General features: G+C 43.4%; 1 protein-coding gene across 20 annotated transcripts in view; it reads left to right on the forward strand.

The window, feature by feature from the left end:
- Positions 1-8877: 8877 nt before the first annotated feature.
- Positions 8878-16916, forward strand: part of ppp1r9a (protein phosphatase 1, regulatory subunit 9A) — a 343843-nt gene continuing 335804 nt past the window's right edge. For 15 of the 20 annotated variants that reach the window (XM_078237700.1, XM_078237709.1, XM_078237778.1 and 12 more), the window contains exon 1: positions 8910-10676. In XM_078237700.1, the coding sequence (XP_078093826.1) occupies positions 9243-10676 (1434 nt within the window). In that variant the 5' untranslated portion in view covers positions 8910-9242. Of the gene's footprint in view, positions 10677-16916 lie in introns of all 20 variants that reach the window. The other 5 variants (XM_078237727.1, XM_078237812.1, XM_078237770.1 and 2 more) reach the window with 3 other exon arrangements.

Genomic DNA, 16916 nt, shown 5'->3' on the forward strand with positions numbered 1-16916 from the left:
TGATGACTGGCTGAGTCTGTCAGCACAATATCAATACTTTGTTGCAAGATTTTCTTCACTGTACTGAGCTCAGTAGGGCTGGCATCGATGACTGGGAGGCAGCCAATGTTTGACTTATGTGGGATTGACATTCTCTGAAGCAGGATATTGAAACCAGTCCACCCAGGTAAATCGTCAACATTCATTTCTGCCAACTTGATGAGGAAATTTTCCGTCTCCAAGCTGCATGCATCTTCATGAATGTACAGATTATTTTCAAACTCGAATTGTACCACCTCACCAAATAACTACTTTGTCTTCCACCATACAAATCAACATTTGTAGGGGATAGTTGCAGTGGTTGTTTTTTTAAAAGTTTTTTTCAGGGCAGGTGCTTCCAGTTGCTTTGTTCTGGCTGACTCATTCAATTGAATTGTTATGCCATTTGTATTCTGCACTTTCCTGACAATTTCTCCTTTCCAAAATCGTTATCCCATATGAAATGGATAAGTTAGTTGGCATGGCAATTCAACTATAGAGAGAAATATGAATATAAATGTGTATAATAAACATAGTTCCGTATGAAATACTATAAATTCACATGTACTCATATTTATAGTAAGGAATTTATCTTTCCAGTTTCTTTTAGCTCTGTCAATCTTTCACTAGTCAATGAAATGCATGTAGCACTGCCAATGATATCCAATCACACTTGTGATTAATGTGAGTCTTTCTGATGCAATAACCAGATCCAGATCTAAACTTTTGATGGCGTTTTCAGTAATCAAATTGACATAGGGAAGAACAAGGTATTGGAGGAGCTGGCAGCCTTAAAAGTGGATAAGTCTCCAGATCCAGATGAATTGTGCCCTCGGCTGTTGTAGGAGGCAAGTGAGGAGATTACAGATGCTCTGACCCAAATTTTCAATTCCTCTCTGGCCACGGGGAAGGTGCAGATGACTGGAGAACAGCCAATGTGGTTTCACTATTTAAGAAAGGTTGTAGAGATAAACCAGGGAACTACCGACCAGTGAGTCTCATGTCAGTGGTAGGAAAACTATGAGAGAAACTTCTGAAGGAGAGCATCTATCTCCACTTGGAGAGGCAAAGGTATAGTCAGCATGGCTTCATTAGAGGGATGTTATGCCTAACAAATTTGATTGAATTTTTTGAGGAGGTGACCATGTGTGTGTTTACGAGGGTAGTGCAGTCAATGTAATTTATATGGATTTTAGTGAAGACTTTGACAAGGTCCCACATGGGAGACTTATAAAGAAAGTAAATTCACATGGGATACGGGGTAATTTGATAAAGTGGATTCAAAATTGGCTCAGTTGTAGGAGACGGAGGGTGATGACAGAAGGCTGCTTTGGTGACTGGATGTGGAGATGCCGGCGTTGAACTGGGGTAAACACGGTAAGAAGTCTCACAACACCAGGTTAAAGTCCAACAGGTTTATTTGGTAGCAAAAGCCACTGGTGACTGGAAGCCAGAGTCCAGTGGCGTACCACAGGGATCTGTGTTGGCCCCCTATTATTTGTCATTTATATAAATGACATTGATGACTATGTGAGGGATAGGATTAGTAAGTTTGCCGCTGACACAAAGATTGGCCGGGTGGTTAACAGTGAAGAGGAATGTCTTCGGCTACAAGAAGACATAGACGGAATGGTCAAGTGGGCAGTTCAGTGGCAGATGGAATATAACCCTGAAAAGTGTGCGGTGATACACTTTGGAAGGAGCAATTTGACAAGAAAGTACTCAGTGAATAGTAGGACACTAGGAAGTTCTGTTGATCAAAGGAACCTTGGCGTGTTTGTCCACAGATCTCTGAAAGTGGAAGGGCATGTTGGTAGGGTGGTGAAAAAGGCATATGGGATACTTGCCTTTATCAATCGAGGCATTGATTACAAAAGTAGAAAGCAAGGAAGTCATGTTAGAGTTGTATAGAACTTTAGTGGGGCCATAGCTAAAGTACTATGTGCAGTTCTGGTCGCCACACTATCGGAATGATATGATTGCACTGGAGGAGGTGCAGAGGAGATTCACCAAGATGCTGCCTGGGATGGAACATTCAAGTCACTGAGAGAGGTGGCATAGGCTTGGGTTGTTTTCGTTGGAGCAGAGAAGATTGAGGGACGACCTGATCAAGGTGTACAAGATTATGAGGGACATGGACTGAGTGGATAAGGAGCAGCTGTTCCCCTTAGTTGAAGGATCAGTTACGAGGGGACATAGGTTCAAGGTGAGGGGCAGGAGGTTTAGGGGGAATGGGAGGAAAAGCTTTTTTACCCAGAGTGTGGTGATGGTCTGGAATGCGCTGCCTGGGAGGGTGGTAGAGACGGGTTGCCTCACATCCTTCAAAAAGTATCTGGATGAGCACTTGGCACATCATAACACTCAGGGCCATGGGCCAAGTGCTGGCAGATGGAATTAGGTGGGAGTTTGGGTGTTTCTAATGTGTCGTTGCGGACTCGATGGGCCAAAGGACTTCTTCTGCACTCTATGGTTCTATCTTAGTACGTCTTGTTCCAGTTAATTTACACTGATGAACACTAATGAGGAAGTTTGTCAAACAGAAGTCCAAAAAGAGAATTATATTCCTTTTGGCTCCCTCAACAATGTATATACAACAAGCCATTGTTTTGCAGGCCTGAAATTTTAACTTTGAGTTTCTCCCTAGAGATGCTGCCAGACCTGCTGAGTATTTCCAGAATTTTCTGTTTTTATTTCATAGTTTCAATTGTTTTGTTGTACAGAGATTGTGATTGGCTGATTTTGCAGAAGTGACAAATGTATCAGTCTTGATTGGTCATATAAGGAGTTTAAAATTACATCATTACTCTGTGAGTTGTCATGCAATTTCTGCAAAATGCTTACTTTTTGAAGGTGGGAACTCTGATTTTTGTGATGTGATCTCTAAACTAATAATAATGTGAATTTGAATTACAAGCAGGGGACTATGGAAATGCATTTTATTGAGTCTTAGCCCACAGTCCAAATGAGGTATTTAATATGTTGCATGACACAAGCCAACAGAAAGAATGTGCTAGGCCCTGCAGATTTAAAGTTTATTTATTAGTGTCACCAGTAGGCTTACATTAACACTGCGATAAAGTTACTGTGAAAATCCCCTAGTTGCCACATTCCAGCGCCTGTTTGGGTAGACTGAGGGAGAATTTAGCATGGCCAATCCACCTAACCAACACATCTTTGGACTATGGGAGGAAATTGGAACACCCGGAGGAAACCCACGCAGACACGGGGAGAACATGCAGACTCTGCACAGAGAGTGACCCAAGCCGGGAATAAACCCGGGTCTCTTGCGCTGTGAGACAGCAGTGCTCACCATTGTGCCACCCTGCAGCCCCACTGTGCCACCCAGCTATGGTTGGCACTGTAAATGTGTTGAATTCCCAAATCACCGACAACAAGGACTTAAAATGAAGAGTAGTTAATTATTAAGAGGCCAAACCTGAATTCACCAACTATGATGGTGAAAAATATTCTTTCTGACCTCCTCACCCTGAGCAGCCTTTGGCAAAGTCAATGGCAACTTCTCCAAAAGTTGTATTCCAAAGTCCAGTTTTGTGGAATGTTCTATTTGGTTCCACTCTTACATATCTGATCATAGTCTGAGCATTTCCAGCAATAGTTTTGTTTCTTACTCAATGTGGTGGTGTTTTTAAAATTTGTCAATGGGATGTAAACATCATTGACAAGGCCAATATTTGTTGCTCATCCTTAATTTCCGTTTGCGAAGGTGGTGAGCCACCTCCTTGAATAGTTGCTGTTCATGTGGTGTAATTACAGCCATAGTGCTGTTAGGAAAGAAATTCCAGTTTTGATTTGATTTATTATTATCATATGTATTAGTATACAGTGAAAAGTATTGTTTCTTGTGCACAATACAGACAAAGTATACCGTTCATAGAGAAGGAAAGGAGAGAGTGCAGAATGTAGTGTTACAGTCATAGCTAGGGTGTAGAGAAAGATCACACTTAATGCGAGATATGTCTATTTCAAAAGTCTGATGGCAGCAGGGAAGAAGCTATTCTTGAGTCAGTTGGTACATGGTGTCAGACTTTTGTATGTTTTTTCTGACCGAAGAAGGTGGAAGAGAGAATGTCCAGGGTGCATGGGGTCCTTGATTATGCTGGCTGCTTTGCCGAGGCAGTGGGAAGTGTAGACAGTGGTGTCAATAGATGGGAGGCTGATTTGAGTGATGGACTAGGCTTCCTCCACGACCCTTCAGTTTCTTGCGGTCTTGGGCAGAGCAGGAGCCATACCAAGCTGTGATACAAGCTGAAAGAATGCTTTCTATGGTGCATCTGTGGAGGTTGTTGAGAGTTGTAGTGGACATGCCAAATATCCTTAGTCTTCTGAAAATAGAGGCATTGGTGGGCTTTATTAACTAGAGCATCCACATGAGGGGACCATTCCAAGTCAGGATATTGTGTGGCTTGGAGGAGAGTCTGTAAGTGTTGGTGTTCCCAAGCATCTGCTGCCTTGTCTTTCTAGATGATAGAGGTCACAGACTTTAAAGGTAGTTTGCGAGTTATTTCAATCCATGTTTTTTGTGGTGTACACTGCTGCCACTGTGCACCAGTGGTCGAGGGAGTGGATGGTTAATGTGGTGGCATGGATGCCAACAAAGTAGGCTGCTTTGTCCTGGCTGGTGTTAAGCTTCCTCACTCTGGAGTGTTTGTTTGAGCTGCATTCATCAGGCAAGTGGGGAGTATTCCATCACACTCCTGACTTGTGTCTTGTTGATGGCAGACAAGCTTTGAGGGAGTCAGGAGGTGAGTTACTAGCCACAGAATTCACAGTCTCAAATGTTTCCTTAAGGCCCCATTATTTATGTGGCTAGTCCAGTTAAGATTCTGATCAATGGTAAGATGTTAATGGTGGGGGATTCAGCAATGGTAATGTCTTTGAATGTCAAAAGGAAATGGTTAGACTTGCATTTGTTGGAGAGAGCTATTGCCTGGCACTTGTCTAGTGTGAATGTTATTTTCCACTTACTTGGTCTCCACCAACCACAACCATTTTCCTTTGTGCTGGGTATGACTGTAACCATTCTCTTTTATTCCTCATATACTTGCTGCCTCTTAATAAACTGATGAGGTCAGTTTACTAACAACATCCAACTCTAACTTTCCATTTCCTCTCCTGATCCCTCTCTGTCATCATGGATGAGTTACAGATTTCTACGAATAAATTTTAGGAAAATTGAAGATATTGTATTTGGCCTCCACGACACACGCTGTACCATCACCATTGACTCCGTCCACCTTCCAGCCATTGTCTTAAGTTAAGTCTCGACACAAAAATTCTATTCTCTCCTCATGGAACTCCCATCCTCCACTTTTAGTAAACTTCAGCTCATCCAAGTCTCTCCTGCCTGTATCTTATGACACCAAGAATTGCTTGCCTATCACCTGTTTTTGCTGAACTCTGTTGATACCTGTGCTGCCAACACCTCAAGTTTGAAATTATTATCCTTGTCTTTAAATCCTTCCAAGATCTGCAAACATTCCTCCAGTTTTAAATTCTGTTCCTCTGACTCCAGCCTCTTGTATTTGCTACTCATCTGACCTTTGCCCCACCACTCGTAGCTGTACCTTCAGCTACCTAAGCTCTACTCCCTCCATAAGCCTCTCCACATAACCCTTCCCCTTTAGCACTATCGCTAAAGATTTTTGGCTTGCTTTTGCTCATCCCTCCTAATATTTCCTTTTTTGGGCTCAGCGTCCATTTTCTTCAGGTGCGTTTGTGAAATATCTTGGAATATTTTTCTATGTTAAAACCATTATATAAACATCATTCATTCATGATTTTTTCTTGTCAATTAAATCATTGATGTATCCTTTCCACCTCCTTTTTTTGTCCTCAGGATTATCTTTTCCATCACCTGTTTTCACACCTAAGCCTTCCTGATCTGTATTCCACCAGCTTTATCCACAAGATATCCCAAATATGTTGTCTACCTCCATGTTTTATCACAGCTATCTATAAGTCATGGATTAACTCAAAATAATACTGAATTGCATATACTGCTGTGATTAAATTGGTTTTGGAACAGCTGGTACAACTCCTATCAGTGTGATATTTTAAACATTACTCTTTAGGTTATTTATTGTTAGAAATAATTGGGAATGTATTATATAAATGACAGCATTTTGCTTTGAGTATCTAAACTGAGCAATGTTTTCAAATTAATTTTATTCAAATGCTATAAACTTTGTTATTTTGCTCCTTTGTAAGATGTCCTTGCACCATATTTTATCCCAGGCCATGAGGATTAAAAAGCGAGCAACTGACAGATTTATGTCAAAGCTGTTGTGAAACCAACCACTCGAACCCTGAAAATTTGAGCATACAGTGTAATCTCTAAAAGAGGAGTCACAAAAACTGAAAGCAAGTGCTACTCAGGGAGAGATGATGCACTGGAGCTTATATTTGTTTTTAGGATAAATGAAAACAGTTTAAAATTCCAATCCCAATCAACAAGATCATAGTCAAACAGTACATTTGTACTTTCCACCCCCTGCCCTTACCCCCAAAATTCTGGAAAACCTCTCAGTACATAAGCAAAGCTAAAGGACTCCAAAGGTACCTTATTGAACATATGTTCGTGCACTAACTCCAAATGGACCACATTAACTGACAGGGAACTCGTCTTTGTAAAAATGTCTGCATAATCTATATCTGTTATCTGAACTTCACTTAACATTAAAACATAATTGATAATTTTCCTGTGGGAATTTCACCAATCTCTGCAAGAGAGGTACTTATTTGAGATTTCATGAGACCTGGATTGTGTACAGTTGATGTTGTCACAGGGCAAAAAATGGGTACCCATCAACCATCCTTCATAAGCACAGAATATCATTAGAAAAAGACGAGTTAAAAAGTGAAAAACATTTCTGCTAGTTTGTTTTAGCCTGCACTCATACTTGGACAAGGTAATGAAATTATGTTTGTCTTCACAAGCAGTACAGACAGAATAGCTCATTGCTACATTTAACACTTTGTGGCTAGAAGATAGTGTAATACGAGGTGGAATACATTAAGTTATAAATGTATTAAACCTATTGTAATTTTATTTTAAGTAATTGCTTCTGGGTCAGAGGGCAGCGGGTTTGAAGCACCAGTCCAAGCACATTATCTTGACTAACCCTTCAGTGCCGTACCCAGAAAGTGCAGAACTCAGCAAGGTCTGCCTTTTGGATGAAATGTGACACTCTGCTTCCCTCTTAGATGCAGAGGGGGTGTCCTGGACAAAATAATAACTCTCTGAAACAATTTATTGAAAACAGGGTTTTTGGTGACTTATCTCACTGCTATATTTTGGTGACTTATCTCACTGCTATATGCTACCGGGGGCGGCACGGTAGCACAGTGGTTAGCACTGCTGCTTCACAGCTCCAGGGTCCCGGGTTCGATTCCCGGCTCGGGTCACTGTCTGTGTGGAGTTTGCACATTCTCCTCGTGTCTGCGTGGGTTTCCTCCGGGTGCTCCGGTTTCCTCCCACAGTCCAAAGATGTGCGGGTTAGGTTGATTGGCCAGGTTAAAAAAAAAAAAAAAAAAAAAAAATTGCCCCTTAGAGTCCTGGGATGCGTAGGTTAGAGGGATTAGCGGGTAAAATATGTGGGGGTAGGGCCTGGGTGGGATTGTGGTCGGTGCAGACTCGATGGGCCGAATGGCCTGCTTCTGCACTGTAGGGTTTCTATGATCTCTATGATCTATATTGCTGTCGGAGACATGTCCCGCTATAACAGTTAACGACACTTCAGGAATGCGTTCCTTATTGGTTGTGAAGCACTTGCGCTATACCAAAGATGTGAAAGTTACTTTGCAAATGCAAATTCTTCGTTTCTATTAAAATACCTTTTTTGGCGGAGAAGCTGTACATTGTCTTTCTACTTAAAAATACAATTATAGACTGAATTTGGTTAAATAAAATTAAACATACCATGGAAAATAAAAAGTTCCACATCAAAAGGAAATCATTGTGCATAAATTGGGATTAATAACAATCTACTCGTTTTTACCATCGATATACTCAAGGCATTGAAACTCAAAAACGGTGACATATTTAATACAATTTGTTTTCAGGACTAATACGAAAATATGTAAAACTTTTAATATGTTTATTTGATATTTATAGGAGCAACCACATATTTGGTACAAATTCCTATAATCTATTTCTGACAAGAAACAACTCCATAGCCTTATAATTGATGTCACCCTTTCGGATCATTGTCTGCTCCGAGCATTATACTAGGTTGCTCATGTGGATAAAAACACAAGTGCCGACTTCATGGGTTGAATGGCCTGTTACTGGACTGAAACACCGTGATGCCAAATGTTGGCAGCTTTCATAGAATCATTGAATCACTACAGTGCAGAAGGAGGCCATTCGGCCCATCGAGCTTGCCCCGACCACAATTCCACCCAGGCCCTATCCCCTACATATTGACCCTGCTAATCCCCTGACACGAAGGGTCAATTACTGTGGCCAATCAACCTAACTCGCACATCTTTGGACTCTCGTGGGGAAAAGCAAAGAAAACCAAAAACGAAAATGCAATTGTTGCAAATCAGAAACACTGGGGATGTTCAGTATCTGTCAAGATACCGACGAGGAGGTTCGAAACATGACTGCCACTCGCCACAGATGTGAAGCAGCGACTAACTCCAGCATTTCTTACAGAGGGTAAGGTTGCAGGACAGGCTGACAGGGCTGGGCTGAGCATCGCGGGCTGACAGCGCTGGGCTCAGCACCGCAGGCTGAGCATTGCTGCTTTGGGGGATGGTGCACCCTCACTGCCCACGCTTGTGTCCTCGCGGTCTCCGCTGGCCTGACGTGCGGTGACGCGATGACGTGCTGGCGGCGCGAGGTGGCCGGGCGGCCGTTGTGCTTCAGTGGGAGGCGGCGCGAGGGGCGGCGGGAGTAACGGCTGCGGGCGCGAGCGAGCCAGGGAGAGCGCGAGAGGGAGCGAGCGAGCGAGCCGGGCAGCCGCTCTGAGCCCGGGGCCGGGCCGCCACTCGCCTACCGCCGGCATGTTCGCGGGCAGCTGCTGCTGCGCTTTGGGTTCATGGGCACCTGTCCCGTAGCGCCTCCGGGCTTCTCCTCCTCCCGGCATGACAGTGGCCGAGTGAGAGCCCGAGTGGAGCATTTATTTGGAGGAAGCAGCCGGGAGGCGGGGAACCGTTTTTCACACGTCCCCATCATCGGCTGCCGCCGCCGGTAAAACATGATGAAGACCGAGGCTTCAGGAGAGAGATCGACCCTCCGCAGCGCCTCGCCGCATCGCAACGCTTACAGGACCGAGTTCCAGGCTCTCAAAAGCACCTTCAATAAAGGCGCCGGCAGCGCGGGGGTGGCGGCCACCGCCACTGGAGGCGATGGGAAGGCGAGGGAAGGCTGCGAGAACCCGCAGCAGCAGCAGCAAAGCCGAGGAAGAAAATACGGCTCCAATGTTAACCGGATCAAGAACATGCTGTTCATGCAGATGGGCATGGGACCCGGAGAGGACACCGGGGCTCCGACCCGCAGTAAAGGCAGCCGCGGGGCTTCCTCGTCCCCGAATCGGAGGGTCCGAGCCCGGGATGTGGCCGAGGTGGCAGCCGGCCCGCGGGTCAAGCTGGCCGATCGGACGAGTCGCATCGACAGCAGCCGGGACGGGCCGTCGACCTACTCCAAATTTTCGGAGACCCGCAAGCTCTTCGAGCAGAGTAGCCGGGAGGCGGCGGCGGCCGCCCTTTCCCACCAGAGCTCCCCCAAAAGGGAGAGGAAGGGCTCCCAGGACCAGCTCCTGGACGAGCTGCAGGGGCTCGATGGGCCCCGCTCCCACCGAGGCAGCACTGAGTCCTTGGACAGCAGCAGCCCCAGGACGGAGACCGTATCTCCCACCGTCAGCCAGCTCAGTGCCGTCTTCGAAAACACCGAGCAGCAAAACCTGGTACCGGGCGAAAGCGGGCTCTACAGCTCGTCCAAAACAACTGAACAGCTGAACGATGAGCAACAGCCGGATTGTAAAACACCCTCTATCCAATGCCAACATGGGATCTATTTTGTAAACCAAGATGCTGTAGGTTTACCTGGGGCTCGTGAAAATCAGCAAAACAATGCCAGCCATGCGACATTTTCACCTGAGACTGTAAAAACAGACGTTTCTCTTCACCAGAGCAGTGCGGTGGACGTAAGGCATGTTAAAGCTGGGGTCCGTGACGATGTAGACCACCATGCTGATAACTTGGGGAAACAGACAAACATTGGTTTGGACATGAAGCAAGCTAATGTTGTCTCCGATCTTTTAAAACACAGTTCTGTTGCAGGTGGAAGAGCTTCGTGTAAGGAAGGTTCAACAGCAAGTGAAAATTCCTCGGAGGAAAGTACAACTGAACACTCTGGGACTCCCGCCATAAGTCGATCAGCTGACAAAACCAACGGGAAGGACTATCCCAAAACAGAATCTAAAGTTCAAAATGTGGGGCCTGAGGGCTGCAGCGTGGAGTCAGGAGATGATGCTGGTTGGGAGCACACTTATGAGGACTCAGAGGAGCAACTGGATAGCGATGAAAATAATTATGAACCAATTGTGGAATGTACAGAAGTAACAGGATTGTCCGATGAAGATAATATTCCAACCAAGAGGAAAGTTATGTTTAGCACTGCTCCTATCAAAGTAAGTGAATCATTAATGTGTTGCAATAACGCTGCATGCTATGGCACCTTAACAAATAAACCTATAAAGTTTCAGAAATATAATTGACGTACAGTTTCTTAAAAATGCAGACTAATTTTAACTATGATGTCTTTTTAACCAGGTGCGTGAAGTTATTTTCGGATTAAAAAAATCTGAATTACATTAGATTTATGTACAGATGCTGTCAGGTTGATGTAAATGCTCCAAAGGATTATTTTCAATGCAGTATTGAAGTGAACCTTTTTTTCAGTTTGTCTATTTCATCAACGACAGAAGTGACAGTCAGATCTACACGGAAATCACGTTGCATATATGTTGTAGAATGTTTTAAATGGCAATGCACAAGACCCTAATATGGATAGGAGACAGCAATCCTGATTTGCAATGTTACAGGAAAATGCAGCCCGCTCGGGATATGATTTACTTATTGGTTGTGCCTTTGTAAATCATTCCCTGAAATGTATTGAACGTACCCGTTGACGCGTGGCTAAAACATAATTTTTCGTGCTTGCAAATACGAATATATGGATGCGTTCTTGTTTTTCTCTGCATTCTTTAAAGGAGCACATGAATGGATGGTTCCTTGCAGGAAAAGTAACAAAAAGTAACAACCAGTGTTCGCTGCTTGAGGCGTTGAGCTCATACAATCTGGAGTGCGTAACGTAGCAACTGCACTAGCTCCTACAAAAACAAACTGAAACAGCAGTGTTGAAATCACATTTAAACCCACTGTAGTTACTGAGAGTTCATAAAACAAGAAGTCTGATGGCAGTGCGACCGGAAGTGAACCAAAAAGGAAACCCCAGACGTGCGAAGGATAAAAGCGTGCCTGAACTACCCTATCTTCAGTTTCGAGTAACATCTGCGCAAATTAACAAATATGTGTCTGAAATCTGCCCTCGACTTAAACGTTTACCTGCACTAAGTTACTAATTGTACACAACTTTTTAATTTCATATTTTAAAGCTTCTCGCATGATTCCCAATAACTTGCATTTATATGGCCCCGTAACACTGATAAGCTACAGATCAAAATAGAAGTAAAAAGTAGAAAAAGAAAAACTTGCATTTTATGTAATAGCTTTCCCGACTACAAAATGTCTCAGTACTTTATAACCAATTAAATACTATGTTGAAGTGTCATTGTGTGCATGTAGGAAAAGTAGCAGCCAATTTATGCACAACTAGCTACTATAAACAACAATTCGACAATGAGTAGTTAGTTAACCTATGTTTATGATACTGTTGATGCAGAAATAGTGGACAGGATACCGGGGATAATTCCCTTGATCCAAAATAGTTGCATGGGATCTTTTTCATCTACTTGAGAGGGCAGGATTGTGGGGTGTGGTAGGGGAAGGAACTCAGTGTAACATCTCATCTGAAAGATGGCATCTCCAAAAACAACGCTGTTGCTTAATAATATACTTGAGTATGAGCCTTGGTTTTTGTGCTCAGCTCTTGGAGTGGGACTTAAACCTGCAATCTTGTGACTCAGAGGTGAGAGTGTTTCCCACTGAGCAACAAGGTGAACACAATGCAAGATTTATATTAAATGGTGCCTTTAATAATGTCCTTGGGATGCCCCAAAGAGCTTTACAGTTAAGTACTTTTGAGCTGTAGTCACTGTTGTAATCTTGGAAATACAGCAGTCAGTGTGTACATGGTAAGCACCCACAAACACCATTGTGATAATGGCTGCACAGCCAAAGATAATGAAAGAAGTGACCAAATGCTTAGTCAGAGGTGGGTTTCAAGGAGAGCCTTAAAACAGATAGAAACGAGAGGTTTGGGGTTTAGGGAGGGAATTTAAGAATGTCGAGTCAAGGCAATTGAAAGCACAACTTCAGATGATTTGATAAAATGAAGGGAGAAGTGCATAAAGGCCTGAGTCCAAGCAATGGAGAGTTGTGGGATGGATGTAGGGCTGGAGAATGTTGCAGAGATAGGGAAGGACAAGACCGTGACAAGATTTTTATATGAAACTGACAATTTTAGATTGGAAACATAGGTAGGTTGTGAGCTAATATAAATTAATAGGAGAATGGAATGACAGATTAGCAGGACTTGGTTTAGCCTTACTAGATGAGATTTGGAATTCCTGCAGGCTGGAGGTGACAAAGGCATGGTTGAGGTTATCAACGAAGGCGGGGCTGAGATGAGGGTGAAGGTGAACAATGCTGTACAGAGTGTGGCGATTGTCCCTTAAAGGATCCATCTGCAGAGTCAGGGTCACATGACCCAGGGAACCAATCTGGGAGTAAAATGGGGAATCAGCCTGGTGAGCTTGGGTTTCTGTACCAGAACTTCCTCGAAAGCTGATTGACAGCCATGCGGCTTCAAGCTTCTGTATTATAGTTATATGTAAACAAAAGTTGCTGTTGTTATTTATCTAACTGATAAACAGGAATTATTACATGGGTGATAAGGATAAAAGAAAAAAAGTGGACCCAAGATCATGAATATGAACTCATGTTGAAGTTCAATTCAAGTGGAGGAAGAGCATTGTTTGCAGAAATGCCCATATTCGGACAGATAGTCCCTTTTGATGGCTCTTTGGAGGATTAGACTTTGAATGTTTGGGTTACCATTTTCAGGCCAATGGAGTAGAGGAGGAGGGGAAGCGAAAGGTTATCCTTCTGAGCACGTGTGGGACCCAAGCCTTCAATTTAATATGCCGCCTCACACATAGAAGGAAAGATCCTGGAAACTTATAGACCATTTGAGAGAGTGAAAGTTGCTCCAGCAGTTAGTATTGCAATCAGAGCTATATTGCCATCTGGGAATATTGTTGACTATCCAAGCACTGAAGTACCTGGTCATCCTGTGGCAGGCACAACCATTATGTCCATGGGAACATTCAGAACTGAACTGCCTGTGCCTGAAGAGACACCTTTTATTGTCGTTTCAGCGGACAGCAATCCTGTGCAAGTGCCCCAAACAGTGGAATTACACCACTCCAGAAATGAAACCATTTGAAGGATTTAATTTACAATTGACTAATGTACTAAATACTTTAATTATATTGTACTGTTTAAATTGAGTATTAACATTAATGTGGTGAATGTCCCTTTAAGGATCGATCTGCAGAATATGGGTCACATGACCCAGGAACCAATTGGGGAGCGGGGGGCGGGGTGGGGATCACCCCTCCACCAGAACCTTCTAGGCTGACTGGCAGCCATAAGACTGCAGTCCACTATTGTAGTTATATGTAAATAAACGTTCCAGTTATTTACCTAATTGGTGATTAGGAATTATTACACAGAAATAAGTAGTCTTTGTTACAGCAATATTGAGTCAAAATTCAGCTGAGGTTGAATAAGTTGTCAGAATAACAACCTGGTTCAGCCTAAGTCATTGACTGGGGAGGGTGGGGAGCTAGTGGAATTAGAAATGAACTTATTGAATCTTTGGCTGGGGCCAAAGGTGATTACTTCAGTCTTGCCAATATTTAACCAGAAGAAATTGCAGCTTATCTGTGACTCTTGAGTAGATTGACAGCAAATGATGGACAGGTAGCTGGTAATGTCAGTGTATATGTGTTACCCAGTATGGCTTTGTTGCCATGGGGGGGGGGGGGGGGGGGGGGGGTGTCCTGTTGCAAATGGGAACCACTGTAGAAATGGCCTGGCTTTGATAGAGTAGCAAAGAGTTGAACAAAGTTAAAGCAATCCTTCTGAACAGGATAACGGGAAAAAATTAGGACTGAGCTGGTCTGTTCCACCATATCAAAAACGAATATTCGGTTGGGTGAGGAGAGATAATTCATTCTCAAAGTACATGCAGTTTGTGACTTGGTTATATTGGTGATGGTGTGGGCGTTCAAATCTCTTTAGAGGGATTCTGATGGGGTGTCAGGAGAGCTGTGCACAAATCTGAGGGCAGCAGAACATTTGAGAGTAAAGGAGAGTTGGATATGAGATGGCAATGAACAGAGGTTTAGAGAATTTTTGTTGAGAGAGTAACAATGATGGTTTTGAAAGGGAGGAGAATAGTGACTTTTCAAAATGTCAGCCAAAGTGGAGATTGGTCAGAAGTTTAATGGGAATTAGGATCAAGGAGAAGGAAGTGAATCCATTGGATATGAGCTCAGACTGGGCAAAAAGCTAGTGAGGAATGGGGGGGGGGTGTTGTGGTTGGGCTAGGGCAAGGTGAATTACGAGAATGTTTGGCTTGGTCAACAACAGTAAAGAGTGGAAGTCTAATTGACGCTTAATGTCTACTAATTGACGCTTAATGTCTACTAATTGACGCTTAACATCTACATCGCATGTTTCTGCGATGGGCCTTCCTGTGACTGAATAGGCCAATCTTTGACCCACAGATCTTTGGGCACATGGGACAAGATGTTCCACAAGGCAATGGGATTTCGGAGTGCAGGACTTGTTTCCTTTCCCTCTCTGCCATCACACTGCCTCGTCATTAAGACATTGAGACACAAAGCGTGATGCAGCTTTATGGGCACGTTGTCACCATTCTGAATGATTGGCAGCACGATCCTCCCAGGTGCTGATGTCAAATGCTGTCGGGTTTCAAGGAGAGCATCAGAGTATTTTTTAAAGCATTTTCTTTATTCTCCTTTGGAATATTGCAAGTTATGAAAACAGGACTGGTAGGGAAGATGGTTTTCAGTTATCTGGACCCAATGTCAAGTCCATCAAAGTTGATTTTGCAGGCGTTTGGCTGCATGCTTGTGAAGCTGACTTCAAGAAGGACATGAATGTTTTTTCAACTGTGCTCCCAATGAATCTGGAGGATGTAGTGGAGGCTTTTCTAGTTGAATTTCTCTAGTGTTCCTATGTACTGTTAATGCCCAAACTGTGTCTCATTGCAGTACAGGAGTGTGGTGACAATAATTCATCTGTATGCTAGGACTTTCGTTGACTTGAGGATGTCTTTGTTATGGAACACTTGCTACTGTAGTTTGTAGAAGGCTGAGTTGAGGCAGCTGATCAGTTATTGGATCTCATCAGTAGTAGCCATTTGAAATAGGTGGCTGCAAAGATAGGGGATGTGCTCAACATATTCAAGAGTTTCCATCAACATATATGGGAGATTAAATATTTTGCTGACCAGGTGTGGGTTATGAGTTCTGTTTTGCCCCCATTCAAGGATAGGCTGAGTTTCTTGTATGTAGAACTGAAGAGGTCAAGAATAGCTTGCAGATTTTGTGCAAAGTGGGCAACGAAGCTGCAGTTATCTACAAACTGTAGATCATGTATATTTATGGTAGTCAGTAGGAGGAGACTGCGGTTAAGAAGTTTTCCACCTAGATGTATTTAATACTGAAAAGAGAGGTCATTTGATCTTTGAGATGAATAACTGCAGTCCGATGGATTGTAAATTGTATGATGACTACCACACAGCCTTGCTTGACTTTGATTCAAATTTTGATGGTATTCGTTTCAGAACTCGTATTTTGGACAGTTATACAATCTTGTGTTGCACAATTGTGATGAAGTGTCTTGGATATCCAAATCTTCGGAGCACAATCCCCAGAACCTTGTGATTCAGAACAAAGAAAAATACAGCACAGGAATTGGCCCTCCAAGCCCGTGCTGATTATGATGACCTAACTAAACTACAAAAAAACCTTCTTGACTTGGTTTATATCCCTCTTCCCTCCCTATTCATGTACCCATCCAGATATCTTTTTAATGTTGCTTGCTTCCACCACCTCCTTTGGCAGTGCATTCCAGGCACCCACCATTCTGTGTGGAAAAACTTCCCCCCCCCCCCATATCTCCCTTAAGCTTTCCCCCTTTCACCTTGAACTTGTGCTCCCTTGTAATTGATATTTCTACCCTGCGAAAAAGCCTTTGACTATCCACCTTGTGTATGCCTCACGTCATATTGTAGACTTCTATCAGGTCTTCCCTCAGCCTCTGTCTTTCCAGTGAAAATAATCCTAGTTTATTCATCCTCTCTTCATAGTCAACACACTCTAGACCAGGTAACAACCTGGTGAATCTTCTTTGCATTCTTTCCAAAGCTTCCACGTTCTTCTGGTAGACTGGCGACCAGAAGTGCATGCAATACTCCAAATACGGCCTATCCGAAGTTTTATATAGCTGCAACATGATTTCCCAACTCTTGCACTCGATGCTTCGGCCGATGAAGACCAGCATGCCATATGCTTTCTTAATCACTTTGGCCACTTGCGTTGCCACTTTTAGCTATGGACCTGCACACCCAGATCCTTCTGCATGTTAATTCT

The sequence above is a fragment of the Mustelus asterias genome, chromosome 2 (assembly GCF_964213995.1).
Source record: "Mustelus asterias chromosome 2, sMusAst1.hap1.1, whole genome shotgun sequence".
NCBI classification, from domain to species: domain Eukaryota; kingdom Metazoa; phylum Chordata; class Chondrichthyes; order Carcharhiniformes; family Triakidae; genus Mustelus; species Mustelus asterias.